General features: G+C 35.1%; 3 protein-coding genes across 5 annotated transcripts in view; 2 read left to right on the forward strand and 1 right to left on the reverse strand.

Moving 5' to 3' along the window:
- The window catches only part of LOC125260331 (AP-1 complex subunit sigma-2), a 43,226-nt gene extending 41,444 nt beyond the window's left edge, over positions 1-1,782 (forward strand). Inside the window, exon 5 of the mRNA XM_048178670.1 lies at positions 1,764-1,782. Coding sequence (XP_048034627.1) covers positions 1,764-1,766 — 3 coding nt within the window. The 3' untranslated portion in view covers positions 1,767-1,782. The remainder of the gene's footprint in view (positions 1-1,763) is intronic.
- The window catches only part of LOC125260280 (E3 ubiquitin/ISG15 ligase TRIM25-like), a 673,153-nt gene that overhangs the window by 599,630 nt on the left and 54,981 nt on the right, over positions 1-18,542 (reverse strand). The window lies entirely within an intron of this gene.
- tgm1l4 (transglutaminase 1 like 4) lies at positions 1,740-15,289 on the forward strand. 2 transcript variants are annotated; one of them, XM_048178601.1, is made up of 14 exons: positions 1,740-1,874; positions 4,124-4,204; positions 4,292-4,477; positions 6,753-6,995; positions 7,095-7,213; positions 9,535-9,642; positions 10,108-10,285; positions 10,569-10,707; positions 11,659-11,851; positions 11,994-12,147; positions 13,659-13,943; positions 14,361-14,521; positions 14,768-14,904; positions 15,057-15,289. In XM_048178601.1, the coding sequence occupies exons 2-14, from the start codon at positions 4,126-4,128 to the stop codon at positions 15,199-15,201; spliced, it is 2,127 nt and encodes a 708-aa protein (XP_048034558.1). In that variant the 5' UTR covers positions 1,740-1,874; positions 4,124-4,125; the 3' UTR covers positions 15,202-15,289. The 2 variants fall into 2 exon arrangements, with proteins under 2 accessions (XP_048034558.1, XP_048034559.1); XM_048178602.1 differs by lacking the exon at positions 1,740-1,874 and having other exon boundaries at positions 4,020-4,204.

An 18,542-nucleotide genomic window follows, 5' to 3' on the forward strand; every position in this document is an offset into this window, starting at 1 on the left:
TTCACAAAATAGATATAAAACTAAGAAAACCTTTTCCAGGCTGATTTGCACATATAAAGATCTGCAGTTCATGTTGAACGAGCGCATCGTCCGCATTCCTGTCGATCAGTCTTGTGGTTTTCAGTGTTTATTCAAACTGCAGAATAGTAAAGAAGGCTGAAATATAGGTCAAATGGGACACACCTATTTTATTTTTTTGAAAGTGCCACAGTTTTGACACTTTATGAAACATTTCAAAACCAATTTGAATCAAGCACATCCAAACGTTTCCCTGTGAGTGTGTGTGAAGTATCTGATGACTCAAGATCTGATGCAAACTTGGAAATAAACAGAAAGATGTGGAATTTAAATAAATCATTCAATACATGTATTTATATATATTTTTATTTTATTTTTATTTATTGATTCAAAATCTATTTAATGTTTATTATTTATTTCAATAATGTGTTTATAAATACAAATTATTGTAATAAATATTTATAAATTATTATTTAATGTTTATATTTTATTTATTTGAATTGTATTAAAAATATACTTATATATTTATTTGAATTTTATTTTTAAAAACCATTTAGTATTTATTTATTTATGTTTAATTGAATATTTATTATTATAATTATATATTTTTATTTTATTTAATACTTATTTAAATTTGATTTATTAGAATAATGTGTTTATTTATAATTTATTTATATTTTATTAGTTTATTTGAATTTTATTAAAATGATTTAGTATTATTTATATTTTATTTATTTGAATTTTATTTCTTAGTTGTATTATTTATATATTTATTATTTATTTATTTATTTAATACGTATTTATATTTTATTTATTTATCTGAATTTTATTTATTAAAAACATTTAATATTTCTATTTAATTGAATATTTATTATTATAATTATATTTTTTATTTTATTTAATACTTATTTAAATGTGATTTATTAGAATAATGTGTTTATTAATTTATTTATATTTTATTAGTTTATTTGAATTTTATTAAAATGATTTAGTATTATTTATATTTTATTTATTTGAATTTTATTTCTTAGTTGTATTATTTATATATTTATTATTTATTTATTTAATACTTATTTATATTTTATTTATTTATCTGAATTTTATTTATTAAAAAACATTTAATATTTCTATTTACTTGAATTTTTATTATTATAATTATATTTTTTATTTTATTTAATACTTAAATTTGATATATTAGAATAATGTTTATTAATTTTATTTAATATTTCTTCATTTATTTGAATTATTTATTAGAATCGTATTTATTTGTTAATTTTATTTAATACTTAATTTATATTTTATGTATTTATTTTAATTTATTAAATTGGTATTTATTTATATTTTATTTACTTGAATTTATTTATTTATCATATTTATTTATTAGTATTTTATTTTTATTTATGTATTTGTAAGCTTTCAGAAATGTTTATAATAATAAATAATGATTCAACTTGTACTTATTTAGCAAACACTTAAATGTATTGCTCCTATAAGGCTTTTATTTATGTTCAACAGGCGTTTAATTGCTCTTGGGCTGCAGAAATGTATTCATCTTCATGGACCTTTGTATTAATTGATTGCCTTTAATGATTCACAGATTTTAAGTTTCTGATTTCGTGATTCAGGATGATTTGTTTTCCTGGAATATTTCCAGTTCCCTAAGAGGAGGAAGAATTCCACTTTATTTCACCTCTCTCTGACAGTAAGTGTGCTGAATATTAATTGGTGTGTCACCGCCTCTGTAGTGAAGAAGGAGTGGTGACAGGATTTAAATAAGAGCCGAACGTTCCCTGAATTCATCAACACAAACACAGACGTCCGTCAGAGACAGAGCTGAACTTCACTCAGAGACTCAGGTAACAGCACTGCTGCACTTCATGATCACTTCATGTTAATAGTTCATGCTTACATGGATTGAAAATACATTAATGCATTAAAATATATTTGTTAATGTAACAAATTAAAGCCTGTATAACATGCTTTATACAAAACAGCTTAGTTGAACTTTATTATTAAATTAGAAATATCATTAAACTTATATGCATTACATTTTCATATATGCATTATATTTAAATATGCATGAGTTTGAGACCTAAGAATGTAAGTTATTGTAAAACATGTTTTTGCACATTAGCATGATCAATATGATCAGTCGTTGGTTTAGACATGATGATGTCGAGTCAGTTACTGCAGCTGGATGATTATGATGATGATGATGATGATGATGATGATCAGGGTTGGGGAGAAACGAAATACATGTAACATATATTTACAATACAAAATTTGAGTAACTGTGTTTCAATACTGTTACATTTTAAATGGGTGGTAATCAAATTACAAGTTACATCTGAAAAATATTTATGTATTAAGGTCATTTATTTAATTTAAACATTAATGTAAACTGTAACGGGCAATTAATGTAAACAGCAGTTGGTGATTCTCCAAATCTGACGGTCTACAAAAGCATCCTAAGCTACAATTCTGTTCATAAGATTCATATTCAATATTAATAATGTAAAAAATTAATAAAATTAGGGATCTGGGATCATAAAAATTGCTTCTTTTTTTATATAGTACTGTACTGAATTTCACTTTTTCTCATTTTTTCATTGCATCTCAATTTCTGCACACTAACGAATTTTTTATCATAACTAAGAAGATTCGTTGAATAAAACAGGAGTTTTGGCGCGAGTCCAGAATAATAAACTCAGGCTGTTTGATTGACAGCTCCAGCGATTGTAAAGGGAGCGTTCTTTAATCGCTTTCTATATATAATTTAATCACCATTTAAATAACAGATTATTTTCATCCTATTAAGAGAAACAGGTTATAATGCAGGTTATGAGGTCCAATTATGAAGGGGAAAAAGACTGACAATTTTTTTCTCAGAATATCAAGTTTAAAAGTCTGAATTGCATGATAAAAGCTTGTGAATGTGAGAAAAGAGTCAGTATTGTGACTTTATATCTCAGAATTCTGACTTTATAACACAATTATGAGTTTGAATCTCGCAATTCTGAGAAAAAAAAAAGAAGATGCAAACTTGCAATTGCCAGAAAAAAGTAGCAATTGCCTTTTTTTTCTTTAGTGACAAAAAACTTTTTGAAGCATGTATTTTGTAATCTGTAGTTGAAATACATCTTAAAAGTAACCTTCCCAGCCCTGGATGTCATCACGAGGGTTAATGATGGTTGTTCAGGTGTGTGTGAGTGTGTAAGTGACGCGTCTTTGTTGAAGTCTTTTGTGATGAGCTGTGATAATGACTCGTGGGAGGTGACGGGTGTCAGACAAGCAAGAAACTGCATAATGATTTTATAATTTGCACGATTAAAATAGTCACTGAGAACATGTCATTAATGAATTTAATAGAGAAACATGATGACAAAATATGTCAGTAGGTCGTGACATGATATTTCGGTGCGGAAAACTGACAGGAGACAATATATTGATCCGTTTTAGTAATTGAACAGTGTCACACACACACACACACACACACACACACAGTTTAGATGCACTGCTTTCTTATGATGATTTTCCATTTGTCAGAATAATAGTGAAGTGATGAAGACTCAAAATATTCATGTTGATATTTGATTCATGATTGATATTTGTCTACAAAATTATACAGACTGACATAGAAAAGATTTTAAAAATAAATAAATTGTATTTATTTATTTTATTTATTTTTAAAAATTTGTATTTAATTATATTATTTAATATTTATTTATTTTAATTATTTATTAACATGTTATTTCATATTTATTTATTTATATTTAATTTAACTCATTTTAAGTTTTATTATAATTTACTTATTACAATTTAAATTTTTTTGAATTGTATTTATTTATTTAATTTTTATTTATATTGTATTTTATTTTTATTGATTTATTTATATTGTACTTATTTATTTATTCTATATTTCACTGAATATTTATTTCTATTTTATTTCTTTCTTTTATTTTTTCACAAATTTATTAATTTGTCTATTTATACATCTATGTGTTTATTAGAATTTATTTATATTTTATTTATTTATTTATTTATTTTTGATAAAGAATTTAACATTTTAATGTATTTTTCTCTTGATTTTTCAACCTACTTGCAGAAATGTCTAGATTTGACCCCACCAGCGCAAATGCAGCTGTGGCCACGACCTCATCTGCGTCTGCAGCAGCTGCTGCTCCAGGTGAGGAGAAGGATGATTTCAGATATCAGTTCATTCCTTTGATTTCACTGTATCCGTATGTCCAACCCTTTCCTTCCTCTTCCCCAGACTCTCTTCTGACGGTGCGCTCCGTCGACCTCCTGAAGTCCAAGGATGGGCCGAATCGACGTGAACATCGCACAGACGCTTACGTCAGCGACAAGCTGATCGTCCGCAGAGGACAGACCTTCCAGATGTGGATCGAGCTCTCCAGACCTTTCAACCGCAAATCAGACAACCTGCAACTGCAGCTGAGTGAGTGTGTTTGAGTTTGAGTGAAAAACCTGTTCCACAACAGTTATTATTTTTCAATTTAATCTCACTAGAGGCTCGCTTGACTTCATTCTGTGCTTACAAACATCTCAGCAGATGACTCAGGTCCAGACTTGTCTGGAATCCCTATTACCATTTGTTTTGAGTTTGTTTAGTTCATGTTTTTTCTCCATTACTGCAGTATCTCCTCCTCATTTCCACCGGACGCACCTCTGACTTCGCATAATCAGATCAAGCGAGGTGTTGAGCGACATTTCTCTCACACCTAGAATCAGAAACACCATTAAAACCAGCAGCAGAAAAACCTGAATCAGAATGAAATCAGCATTGGGCTAAAAACAACAACATTTGGGTTGTTTTCAACCCAAAGGCGTGGTGAATATAGGACAGAACACATGTTGGGTTAATTTTACCCAGCATAATGGCTTGTTTAATTTTAACTATAATACTGGCTTCTTCTTTTTACTTCATACATGAATTAATGTTTACGGATTTACTTAAATCCTCTAAACTTTTTTTAAAATACTCCACACAACCACTGGTTTGCATCATAATTCCTTTATTTTCAATATTTTATATCTTTTTTTTTTATTTATATTGCCTACATTTAAGCTCGATTAACAAATATTAGAAGTAATCTGTTAAGACAAAAACTACCAAAACACTGGGTTACACTGGGTTGTTACGTCTGAACCAGGGTCTGAGTAACATAAAAACTACCAAAACACTGGGTTGTTACGTCTGAACCAGGGTCTGAGTAACATAAAAACTACCAAAACACTGGGTTGTTACGTCTGAACCAGGGTCTGAGTAACATAAAAACTACCAAAACACTGGGTTGTTACGTCTGAACCAGGGTCTGAGTAACATAAAAACTACCCAAACACTGGGTTGTTACGTCTGAACCAGGGTCTGAGTAACATAAAAACTACCAAAACACTGGGTTGTTACGTCTGAACCAGGGTCTGAGTAACATAAAAACTACCCAAACACTGGGTTGTTACGTCTGAACCAGGGTCTGAGTAACATAAAAACTACCAAAACACTGGGTTGTTACGTCTGACCCAGGGTCTGGGTAACATAAAAACTACCAAAACACTGGGTTGTTACGTCTGACCCAGGGTCTGGGTAACATAAAAACTACCAAAACGCTGGGTTGTTACGTCTGACCCAGGGTCTGGGTAACATAAAAACTACCAAAACGCTGGGTTGTTACATCTGACCCAGGGTCTGGGTAACATAAAAACTACCCAAACACTGGGTTACACTGGGTTGTTACGTCTGAACCAGGGTCTGGGTAACACAAAAACTACCCAAACACTGGGTTGTTACGTCTGACCCAGGGTCTGGGTAACATAAAAACTACCCAAACACTGGGTTGTTACGTCTGACCCAGGGTCTGGGTAACACAAAAACTACCCAAACACTGGGTTGTTACGTCTGACCCAGGGTCTGGGTAACATAAAAACTACCAAAACGCTGGGTTGTTACGTCTGACCCAGGGTCTGAGTAACATAAAAACTACCAAAACGCTGGGTTGTTACGTCTGACCCAGGGTCTGGGTAACACAAAAACTACCCAAACACTGGGTTGTTACGTCTGACCCAGGGTCTGGGTAACATAAAAACTACCCAAACACTGGGTTACACTGGGTTGTTATGTCTGACCCAGGATCTGGGTAACACAAAACTACCCAAACACTGGAAAAATAAATTAAAAAATGACCCAAAAGGCTCAACCCAGGATTTTGGTAAAAAAAAATAAGAATCACAATTAATGTCTGAATGTGATCAGATTACAGATGAATCAGTAAATATTAGATGCAGAACCAAAATCAGCTAATTAGCTGGATTTAAAACTGTTTTGTTGTATATCTTGTGTGGAAGTCTTTGTGTACTCAACCGTCACTCATACAATATAAACACACAGCGGCTACAGAAATGAAAGCATGTTTTTCATCCGGAGTCTAATTGTTTGACTAATAAATCAGTGTGTGACAAAGAGAGAAAGATGTCCAGACACTCTGACGGTTAGATCAATTATCTTTCTCTTTATTCAGAAGAGAAAAACTGACAGATGAATGTGTTTCTGATGGATGTGAGTCATTAAGTGGTTGGTTTTGGGCCAGGACTAGTTATTATGTTATCTAATCCTGCTGCTCCTTCATTCTCTTTTCTTAATCGATCTTCAGCTGAGTCACTGACAGATGGTTTGATTAAAGCTAAACCATTAACATTTCCATGTCTCTCTACCGCAGATTCCTTCGTTACTACTGGGATCCGCATCTCCGTTCCGTTAGTGGACGAACTGGAAGACAGACGCTGGGAGATGAAGATAGTTGAGCAGAAGGACAACCGGATCCGGCTGTCGGTCAACACCCTGCCGACCGCCTCCATCGGCCGCTACATGATCACCGTCGAGTCCTTCTCGCCGAAGGGGAAGCTGTTGTTCCCCTGCACCCCGAATGACCTGTACCTGCTCTTCAACCCCTGGTGTGAAGGTACGGACCGAACCCAACATTAACATTATTTACATTATTACATATTACATATTACATTCACTTCAGTGAAGTAACACTGCCTTGATCTGTCATCCTCAGCTGATCCTGTGTTTTTGGATAATGAGGCGGAAAGAAAAGAGTATGTTCTGAACAGCATGGGCAGAATTTATTACGGAACCGAAAGGCAAATTGGAGCCAGAACATGGAATTATGCCCAGGTGCGAAAACACACACTTCCATTATAGAGAGTGACGATTATTATTATTATTATTATTATATTTTATTTTTATTTACATTATTATTTTTATTAGTAGTAATAATGCTATTATTATTATTATTATATTATTTTTAAAATTATTTTTTATTATTTTCCCATTGCTATTATTTGTATTGTCATTATTATTTATATTCTTAGTAGTAGTAGTAGTAGTGTTGCTATTAATAATGTTATTACTGTTGCTATTAGTAGTGGTAGTTGTCAGGGGCGTAGCAGCCATTTTAAAAGTGGGGGGGACAGCTGTATGGTGATGTGACCCAAAGCTGATGTTCATAATAATAAATTCTAAATAGAATACCAATTGGCATTTTACAGCACCCCAGTGGCAATTTTGGGAACATGCCGTGATAGCTTACAGGAACCTATTTTTGTGAAACCATCCTCAAAATTTAAAAATACTGCAGGACTTTGAGACCAATGTGAGACCATCTATACTTTATTTAGATAAAGATATTTTATGATATTTAAAATATTCTCTGCATTCAATAATAAAATGCCTTAAACTGGAAATTCAGTGTTTAATCTTGTCATTATAAATTACTCTATTCTCCTATTTGATACTGTTCAGTGCTTTGACACAATCTGTATTATTAAAAGCACTATATAAATAAAGGTGATTGATGGTTGATCTTTTGTTTTAAGGAATTAAATTGATGTGTAATTCCTTAAAATATTGGCAAACAGTTCCAATTAAGAAAACACTGCCTTAAAATAGTCAATCTGCTTTTTTTTATACAAATCTCACCTGTACACATTCTGGAGAGGTTGAGCAACTGTCCCCTCTCTCTGTCAGTGACGTCACAGCCTGCCTTTCCTACAGACCAGTTAGGACATAAAGTAGAATATTTACATAAAGTATAAAAAAATATATATTTTAAATTTGATAAAGTATTTTAAGATATTCGGTGCAAAACAAATTTGATTTATTGTGAAAGGATAATTCTACTCCGCGAGCAGCACGTAGGCAACAAAAGACAGCAGAAACCAATAATTTGTTACGTCTCATTTAGCAGACGCTTTTATACAAAGCGACAAGTAGGAGAGCATTTAACACACTGAATCCGGCGCGACGTGACGAGGTCCATACAGGTTCTGTTGTCTTTTGACGTTACAGTAGTTTAAATCATAACATGAAAACTTTATCGCGTGATTCGTGTCATCACGACATACTGTAACATACTTAAAGTGTGTGTTTGAAAAAAGGATGTAATCGTCCTTTGCTTTTTTTCTGGGGTGCATTTTATCCCAGACGGCGAATGAACGAACGAAAACTCACAACACCAACAAGAGATTTGAAGCTCATAGCAGACGCGCCCAAGAGATGATTCGCTCTGTGATTGGCTGAATGTTAGTTCACTCAAATCTAAGTAACAAATCAGAGAACACTGCCGGTGCCGGAAATATTCACGCTGGATCCAAAAAAATAGCAGGGGCAGAATCACCAGTTTCTAAAAGTGCGGGGGACGTGTCCCCCCGTCCCCCCGGTTGCTACGCCCTGGTAGTTGTTGTATTTCTGTTATTATTGTTATTATTGCTATTGTTATTATTTTTCCATTGTTATTATTATTTTTATTGCTATTATTATTATTTATTTATTTTTATTAATTATATATGTATTTTTTAAATATTTTTTATTATTAATATTGCAATTTTTTGCCATTATTAGCATTTTTACATTATTACTATTATCAATAGTAGTATTTACATTATTATTATTATTATTATTATTATATATTTTTATTATTCCTCATTATTATTATTATTATTATTTATTTACATTATTATTTTTATTAGTAGTAATATTGCTATTATTATTACATTTTTTAAAAATATTTTTATTATTTTCCCATTGCTATTATTTGTTTTGACATTATTATTATTATTTATATTATTATTAGTCATAGTATTTGTATTAATAATATTATTACTGTTGCTATTAGTAGTAGTAGTTGTATTTCTGTTATTATTTGTTATTATTACTATTCTTATTAGTATTTCCGTTGTTGTTGTTATTATTATTATTATTATTATTATTATTGCTATAATTATTAACTTATTTTTATTAATATTATTAATATTGCAATTTTTATTGCTATTATGATCATTTACATTATTATTATTTGCATAATTTTTATTATTATTATTATTATGTACATTATTATTTACATTAGTTACGTTATTATTTCTATTACTATTACATTATTGCTCTTATTATTATCATTATTATGATCATTTTTATTATTTTGCAATGTTTTTCATCAGTTTGAGCAGGATATCCTGGAAGCGTGTCTGTTCCTGTTGGAAAGGGGTCGGGTCGCCATGACCGAATGGAGAGATCCGGTGATCGTGTCCAGGATGATCTCTGCTCTGGTGAGTCTCATTCACAAGACATGGACATGGATTCAGAAGCTGTGTAAACTGTGGGACGGTTTGAACAAATGTATTACTGACAAGTCTTTGCTCTCAGAAGTTTTGCTCTTTTATAAGCAGTAATCTCATAATTATTGTAATTACAACATGACGTGAACGCGCCTTAAAGGTGCAGTAAGCAATTTCTAAGACATGCTTTTGATATTTGAAATCATCTAAACAAACACGCTCCTATCTTGATAGCTCCGCCCCAAATTCACTAACACACTATGCAGCACAGGCACCTCCCCCCTCATGAGTAGACACGCCCCATTACTCCTGATTGGCTACAAGTGTGTTTTGGTGCTCGGTCCGATTCACTTTCAACAGGGTTCTCATAAATCACTTACTGTACCTTTAAGATGCCCGATTCAAGAACTGAGACGCACTTGTTTTGAAAAGGTTTCCTCCTCTTCTCTGTGACAGGTGAACTCTAATGATGACCGAGGTGTGCTGATGGGTAATTGGTCGGACAGCTATGTAGGCGGGACAGCGCCCACCGCCTGGAGTGGGAGCGGAGACATCCTGAGACAGTTTTTCAAGAGTGCAGGAAATCCGGTCAAATTCGCCCAGTGCTGGGTCTACGCTGGAGTCACGACATCCGGTACGTGCATAACTGCGGTTTGTGTACGCTATTTGTATCATAAATCGTTTGCATTTGAGTAAAAATATCTGCTAAATGACCGAATGCAATTGTAAAGTAGGCCAAAAACCAACGCTATGCGTGTATGCAAATCAGACGAGAATGATTGGCCAGCGCAATGCACACGTGTTTGTTGTAATAACTGTCAGTCCTCAAGGGGGCACTAGTTTCCTTCAGCTGTCTGTGTCATTAAATCTAATGTGGTGTTATTTCTCATGTGTTTCTCTTTCCGTTTCTCTCTCAGTGTTGAGATGTCTCGGTATTCCGACTCGTTGTGTGAGCAACTTCAGCTCCGCCCACGACACAGATCTTTCCTTGACCACAGACATTTATATTGATGAAAAGCTGGAATTAATTAAAGACTTGACCGACGATTCTGTCTGGTATGATAAAAACAACCATCCATCAATCAATGTCTGTCACATGTTCCTTTGATTATTGGCATTAATGTCATTAGTGTCATTTTATAATTACTGTATGTCATTTTTTTACATTTTTTAGATTATGATGTTTTTTTGGGGGATTTTCTCAAATAGAAGAGAGACGCTTATCAGACATTTCTGCATCCCATTACTTTTATTTTGCATTAAAAGAAAAAAAAACATTTTTATTATTATTTTGAGAAGTAATAGATATGTTAGATGAACAATTATCTACTAAAAACCTATATCTAGTAATATATAACATACAGAATGAAAAATAGCTAGTTGTGATTTATGGGAAATAGAAGAATTTTTATTTACTTTTGATTAAATTTAAATTAAACAAATAGTATAATTTCATATATATTTTGTGCATTTATTTTGTTGTTTATTTAGTGTTTTATCAGTATAAAATCAGGGTTTTGAACTGTATTTAGAGCTGTCCCAAAGAAATCTCATTTTTATTTTATTTTGAGAAGTAATAGATATGTTAGATGAACAATTATCTAATATAAAACTTAGATTTAATATTTAACCCTTTAGAATTAAAAATGGCTAATTGTGATGTATGGTTTTTTTTTTTTTTTTTTATTAATTCAGTTTTTTATATACTTTTTGTGCATTTATTTTGTTGTTTACATAGTGTTTATAAATGTAAATTTTAGGGTTTTAAACCATATTTGACCTGTCCCAAATTTCCGTAAGGGTTGAAAAAGATTCAAACATCATATTAAATGAACAGAAAATAAAACAGTAATAAAGTATTTAGTGTGACGTCCTGTGGCTGATGATCATTATTTTTCGAAGGTTAAGCTGACATGACCAAATGTGACTTTCTATTTTATTCTACTTTTATTGTGTAAATTGCTGACTGCCAGTAAACACTCTCACGATCGCTCTCTTTCGGTGCAGGAACTTCCACGTGTGGAATGAGTCGTGGATGACCCGACCAGACCTGCCGTCAGGTTACGGTGGGTGGCAGGTGGTGGATGCGACCCCTCAGGAGCCCAGCCAGGGTTCGTACCGCTGCGGTCCCACACCCGTATCTGCAGTCCGCAATGGACAAGTCGACCTGAAATTCGACACTCCGTTCGTCTTTGCTGAGGTGAGAACTTTCATAAAGTATAAACCTCTTTTTACCCTCATTTGCTGATCTGATGATGATTCATTTTGAGCATTTTAATCAATTTTAGCTCTGAGTCAAAACATCTACTAAATCTCTGAAATCATTTCACTGTGTGTCTCAGGTGAACAGTGATAGAATCTACTGGCAGAAGAAACCCGATGGAAGTTTCAGTCAGATCAGCGTGGAGAAGAACTCCATCGGCCAGCGCATCAGTACCAAAGCTGTGGGATCAGAAGAGCGCATGGACATCACACACCTCTACAAATACCCAGAGGGTAACAAAACTAATGCATCTGTGTCCAAAACCTCCAGCGGCCTTCCTGTAAAACATTTTAAGGAATCATAAACAGATAGATTTTCCTTGTTATCATGTATTTTTAATTGTAATTTAATTTGTAATTTTGGCCAGAACTTCCTGGTAGAAGAGATTTATATCTCAATGGGATTGTTCCTGGTAAAATAAAGGATAAATAAAATAAATAAATAAACAGTAAACCCTAATATTAACCCATTTCCATACATGTTTGTATTTAATATTCATACATATGCATATTAAATTATTGTAATAATTATAATCTTAATTGTAGCACCTTTCATACAAGAAATGCAGCTCAAAAGACTTTTATTTTTAAGATGGAAGAATGGGGTTTTACAGATGCTAAAAATGTGGCTTTGAAATAAAAGATTGGTGTCAAAGAGTACACCCAGGTTCCTAACTGACGAGGAAGACTTAACAGAGCAGCCATCAAGTGTTAGACAGTATTCTAGGTTATTACGTGCGGAGGTTTTTGGTCCATTAATTAGAATCTATGTTTTTTCAGAATTAAGTAGAATTGATAAGTTTCGTTGGGGCACAAAGAAATATAGAGCCGAGTATCATCAGCTTAACTGTGAAAACTAACGCCATGCTTCCACGGGTAGCATTTACAGAGTGAAAAGCAACGGTCCTAGTACTGAGCCTTGTGGTACTCCATATTGAACTTGTGATTGATGTGACATCTCTTCGTTTACTACTACAAACTGATAACGGTCAGATAAGTATGATTTGAACCATGCTCAAAATCATATGCCCATGCTTTTTTTAATAAGAGGTTTAAAAACAGCCAGCTTAAAATTTTTTGGTATGCATCCTAATAAAGAGAATCTATAACATCTGGAAGCATCTCTTTCAATAGCTTAGTCGGTATAGTGTCTAACATACATATAGTACATGTTGTTGATTTTGATGATTTAACAAGTTTAGACAATTCTTCCTCTCCAATAGCAAAGAATGAATGGAATTGTTCCTCAGGGCTTGACATCTGATGTGATACTGTAGTGAACAGTTGCATGGCTATAATTTTCTCTCTATGAGTATCAATATTGCAAGCAAAGAAATTTACAAAGTTATTATTGCTGTGTTGTTTGGAAACATCAGAAGTTGAAGCTCTATTTCTCGTTAATTTAGCCACTGTATCAAATAAATACCTAGGGTTGTGTTTGTTCTCCTCTAAGAGAGTGAAAAAGTAAGCAGATCCTAGCATTTTTTAAGGCCTTTCTGTATGCAATAACACTTTCCGTCCACGAAATGCGAAATACCACTAGTTTTGTTTTGTTCCAGCTGCGCTCCATTTTTCCGACTGCTTTCTTAAGGGCGTGAGTGTGCTCATTATACCACGTCGCCTGACTATTTCCCTTTATCTGCCTTAATCTTCTAGTATTTTGAACAGGGCTAATATTCCAACTCTTGAATAAAATGCAGCAACTCACATTCCTCATTCCCTCCCTTTATCTTCATATCCGTCAGGTTCGGAAGAGGAACGCATCGCTGTGGAAACGGCCAGTCGCTTCGGCTCCAAGCCAACTCTGTACCCATCACCCACCGACAACGACGTGAGCGTTGAGATCGTCATAGACGGGGCAGGACCTCGTATCGGTGAAGACGCCAAACTCTCCATCGTCCTGAAGAACAAGAGCTCAAAGCAGCGCACGGCCAGTCTGCTGTATGAGGTTCTGGTCATGTACTACACTGGAGTGCTGAAAACCACCGTGAAGAAGGACCAGATTCCTGTCGACCTCAAACCGCAAGAGAGTTAGTGAAGTTTGACTGTTAAACCCCTTAAATTTAAGGAAATTGAATGCAACATTAGCTAATCAAGATGCATAAATCTCAGGTCAATCAAACTGATTAAGATGCTGTTCACATACAGAAATATCTATTTAAATTCCATTTGAAAGTAAGCATTATATGGTCTGCCTTAACACCACTGAACATTTTTGAATGCATTTGAAAACGGACTGCAAATCAGGCCTCAAGTGATTTTTAACAAATCCAACTATGTTGGGTTAATTACTGGAATATGAGAGCAAAGACTTTGCATGAAATCTCTTCAACACAGCTGCTGTTTTAAATCATAACACAGACAGTCTGCTCCAAAACTACAATGCAAAATGGCACACAGTTGTTTTATCATTGTCATTAATGCCATGTTCTCTTGTCTCCCTTCAGCCAAGACTATTCCCTGGACTCTGCAGTATAAGGAGTACATGAGTCATCTGGTGGATCAGGGCGCTCTGATGCTCACGCTCACCGGACGGGTCAATCAGACCAAACAGATTCTGGCCACACGGTTCAACTTCAGACTGCGCACACCAGACCTCATCATCACTGTACGCCAATGAGACACTAGTCTTTATTTGTCACAACATGTTTATGTTTCATGATGTTGCATTTTGGTCGCAGTTAGATTATGTAACCATAAAGAGTAGTGCACTATATACCAAGTCTTCTGAAGTTATGTGATGCTTAGAGTGAGGAACTGCAACCTGGTGAAACATCTGAAGGTGTCATATTTGGATTCAGTTCATCACAAATAGAAACTCTACATTCATTGATTGTGTTTGTACTGTTTTCAGCCTGTAGATAGCGCTGTGGTGGGTAAAGAGTTGACAGTCAAGATCACGTTCCAGAACCCGCTGTCACAAGTGTTGAGGAACGTTTTGTTCCGGATAGAGGGATTGGGAATGCAGAGCGTCAGAAAGATTGCATATGGGTAAGACTTTCAGTGTTTAACAGCAGTTTAATTTCAGCTGTGACGTGATCATGCACTTTAGATTTGTTTAGAAACATAAATTGTACTACATTAAATATGATATTTAGAGTGAAAATCTTCCAGAGAGTTGATATTGTGTTTCTGTCTGTCAGTGATGTGGAGAAGCTAGCGACGGTTACACTGATGGAGAAGTTTGTTCCCACCGTCTCCGGCTCTCAGAAGCTCCTGGCATCGATGGACTGTCGTCAGCTCACTCAGGTTCACGGATTCACCGATATTGTGGTCAAACCAAAGTGAAAAACTCTTTCATTGTGAAGTAATAATAATTCAGTATTTTCATTCACAACTGATGAAAGTCAACAATAAAGACCCTATTTTATTCATATCCTGTCTGTTGTTTATTGTGTGTGAACAGATATTCATCGTTCTTCAATGTGTATTTGCATAATAATCAGCAATCTGTTTCGATTATTAGCAATATTAGTTATAGAATTGAACACTTGTCTTTATTCAGATGCTGCAGATATATATGCAGAAATTTAAACCAAAGACCACAAAATTTCAAAAGTAATTCAATGTTAACAGCTGGAGAGGAGAGAGAAAATGGCTTCAGAGATTTCCTTACAAAATAACATAATAGAAACGCTGGAAATGTAGCATATTAAAAAGAAACTCAACATATAATATTAAATCATGTAAAATTTTATAGTAGATTTGAAAAGCAAATGCAAAGTATTAATGACAGACAAAAGCAAGTAAGTCATTGTGTTAATTAGAAAATATAGACTAAAATATGGCCACTCAAATGTATATACTTCTCACAAATATTTTATTATAGTTCATGTTTTATTTTGCACATGTACACATTTTTTCTATCACATATTAATTTTCTTTATAATTGTAAGTAAAATATACTTTGTGGTTAATGTGTTTTTTTTTTTAATTTCCATCTTCTAAAAAAAACACATCCATAGTTAATCTTTTCAGATTTCATTTGATCTCTTTTCATTTTAACTGACAGGAGTGATGATCAGTGGGTTTGAGTTTTTGACTTAATCATTTTTGCATGGGCTTAAATATGGATAGAGTTTGTCACTGAAAGTCTGACCAGTGAAAGAGTAGATATGAGATCTGGAGTCCACGTCATAAAAAGAGACCAGACCCTCCTCATAATTCACAAACACTCCCACTTTCTCAAGTGTCTCTCTGTAAGGGAACATAACCAATGGATTATCACTAACTGCATACTGATTCTCATCAACCAGACTCAGAATCCAGTATCCATTCTCAGGAATCGGGATAATGTCCTCCTTCCTGTTAATGGATTCTCTAATCACTCCTAAAGCCCACTCAGTCTTCCCTTCACCTGCACCTCATAGTAAAATCTCCCTGAACTGAATCGTCAAATCTCTTTGGGTTTTGAGGGACATCCTGCCTGATGTCTCCTTCACCGACTTGTTTTCCATCATTAGACAGGATGAGATATGGATTAGCTGTATCAGGATCCAGAGTCAAATCCACTGAGAGAGATCAGACATTATCAATCAACTTCAGAACAAACATTTTCAGATGTACAGTATATAATACAGGTTAACAAAGTATTGTATGTGTATTGAAGAAAATGGTGTCGATGTACCTGCATATTTCTGCACAAACTTTAACCCTGTGAACACAGATGACACTATAATGATGAATTATTATAGGAATAATTTCAGGTTAACAGTGAGTTTATCTATTAACAGCATCAGTAGCATATAAATGTTGCTCATCCCTTCATTTGTAAAAAGTGCAGAATGTGTTTACAGTAAATATACTTACAATGGAGGTCTATGGGACAAACATGAGGATTTAAGAGAAGAAATTTGAAGCTTGTATTTTTAACAATACAGTATAACGTGTCATTTAAGCTGTAAAGTGACTAAATTGTCCTTGAGGTGGGAACACTTTTTTTAGACAGATTATCATTTTTTTTTTTATAGTTTGTACACAGATACACATTCGCTTCTAGTATTTTAAGTAATACTGCTTTAAATGGTTATGACATGAGTTAAAGTTTCGATATGACAGGGTTAGTTGTAATGATTATATTTTTGCAACAGTGTGATCCCTTACAAACTGAGACTACATATAGTCTCTGTTGATCACCAGCATGACACAATGATTAAAATGGATTTAACCCAGAATATTCCTTGAAAAAAATATTTTCTTAGTTACTGACAAAAAAATCTATACACTGTTATGGCAAGGGGGGAGTTTTGTTTTTGTTTCATTTGTGGAAATAATTAAAAGCACAAGCCTCAGTAAGCTGGCCCTGCCTTCCTTTCTCATTTAGAACTTTATCACACTTGTGCCGAAACCTGGGAAGGAAGAAGAAATGCCTCTACCGTCATGCATACCCTATAGTTCGCCATTTGCGGATGTCATCCAATCCCTTGCGGGACTCCACCAAGAACATCATCAGACACTGATAAACATGAGGGATGATCAGGATCACGGGTTCCAAGCCCTCATCCATGCACAACAGGAGGACCGTGAGCTGTTCCAGAGCTGGATGGACCAGGAGGTTCAGGTTGCGGGGGCTCCATCTGCCTCGGTTACTCCCACTCATGTACCATTATCTAAGATGGTTCCTCAGGACGTCCCTGAGGCGTTCGTCAATTTTTTTGAAAATACAGCAGAGGCATGTGTGTGGCCACGAGCCCACTGGCCGGAGCACCTCATCCCACTTCTCTCAGGAGAGGCACAAGTGGCAGCCCAGCAGCTGCCCATCCAGAACCTCCTGGTCTACGAAGACATGAAAGAGCCATCCTGCAGCAGGTTGGCCATAGTCCAGAACAAGGCTTGACCTGAGCGAGAGTGGCTGGCCCTTCTTGATGGCTTAACAGCTTCTGGACACATGCCGCAGATGACTGTTGGCTGGGGGAGGCGACGTTGAGCAGATCATCGATAGAGTGGTGCTGGAGCAATTAATTCCATGTCTCCCAAAGAAGACAGCCGAATTGGTCCAGTGCCAATGCCCGACATCTCTGGACCTGGCCATTCAACAGATGGAGAACCAGATGGTGGCCTGCCCTGGGGTCGGCAAATATTTGCCATCTCTCTTTCTCTCTAATCCCTTCCCTGGGATTTCTCCCTCTCTCTCTTCCTCTCGACCGGTCCCTTTCCTTAGGTCCCGTTTGAATGTCCTTCCTCGAACCCCACCCCAAACGACAGAGTCGTCAGGCTCATAGACCTCCAGCTGGCCAGAAAATACCACCCGGGGGGGGGCTGGGGGGGCCAGTGCTGGTGCAGCGTCAGCTCCCATTACTCTGCTTGCTCCACATCAATTCTTTGACCCACTTCCTGTCACTAGGGCAGCGGGGAGGTCTGGGCCATCCTGTTGGCATTGCAGGAACCTGGGACATCTTTTTGACAGGTGTCCAGTAAAGGAGGTGGGGACCATGATTCGAGCCTGGACACACCGCAGACTGCGCCCAATTAAGCTGGGTTGTACCAAATACCTGTGAGTATTAAGGTGGTTATTATCAGACTTAGGTGGATTCAGAATCCACCGGCTTCTCCAAAAGTGCCTTTGCAACCCTCTTCCTCTAATGCAGGTCCCCTTCGAGACAATTGGCATAGACCTCATCAGGCCATTA

The sequence above is a fragment of the Megalobrama amblycephala genome, linkage group LG24 (genome assembly GCF_018812025.1).
Source record: "Megalobrama amblycephala isolate DHTTF-2021 linkage group LG24, ASM1881202v1, whole genome shotgun sequence".
Taxonomy (NCBI): domain Eukaryota; kingdom Metazoa; phylum Chordata; class Actinopteri; order Cypriniformes; family Xenocyprididae; genus Megalobrama; species Megalobrama amblycephala.

Excerpts from the sequence above, each read along its gene's own strand:
- tgm1l4 (XM_048178601.1), top strand. The coding sequence starts at position 4,126 with ATGTCTAGATTTGACCCCACCAGCGCAAATGCAGCTGTGGCCACGACC. Across the intron at positions 10,286-10,568 it reads CGCTGGAGTCACGACATCCG|TGTTGAGATGTCTCGGTATT; the intron begins GTACGTGCATAA and ends TTTCTCTCTCAG. Across the intron at positions 13,944-14,360 it reads CGACCTCAAACCGCAAGAGA|CCAAGACTATTCCCTGGACT; the intron begins GTTAGTGAAGTT and ends GTCTCCCTTCAG.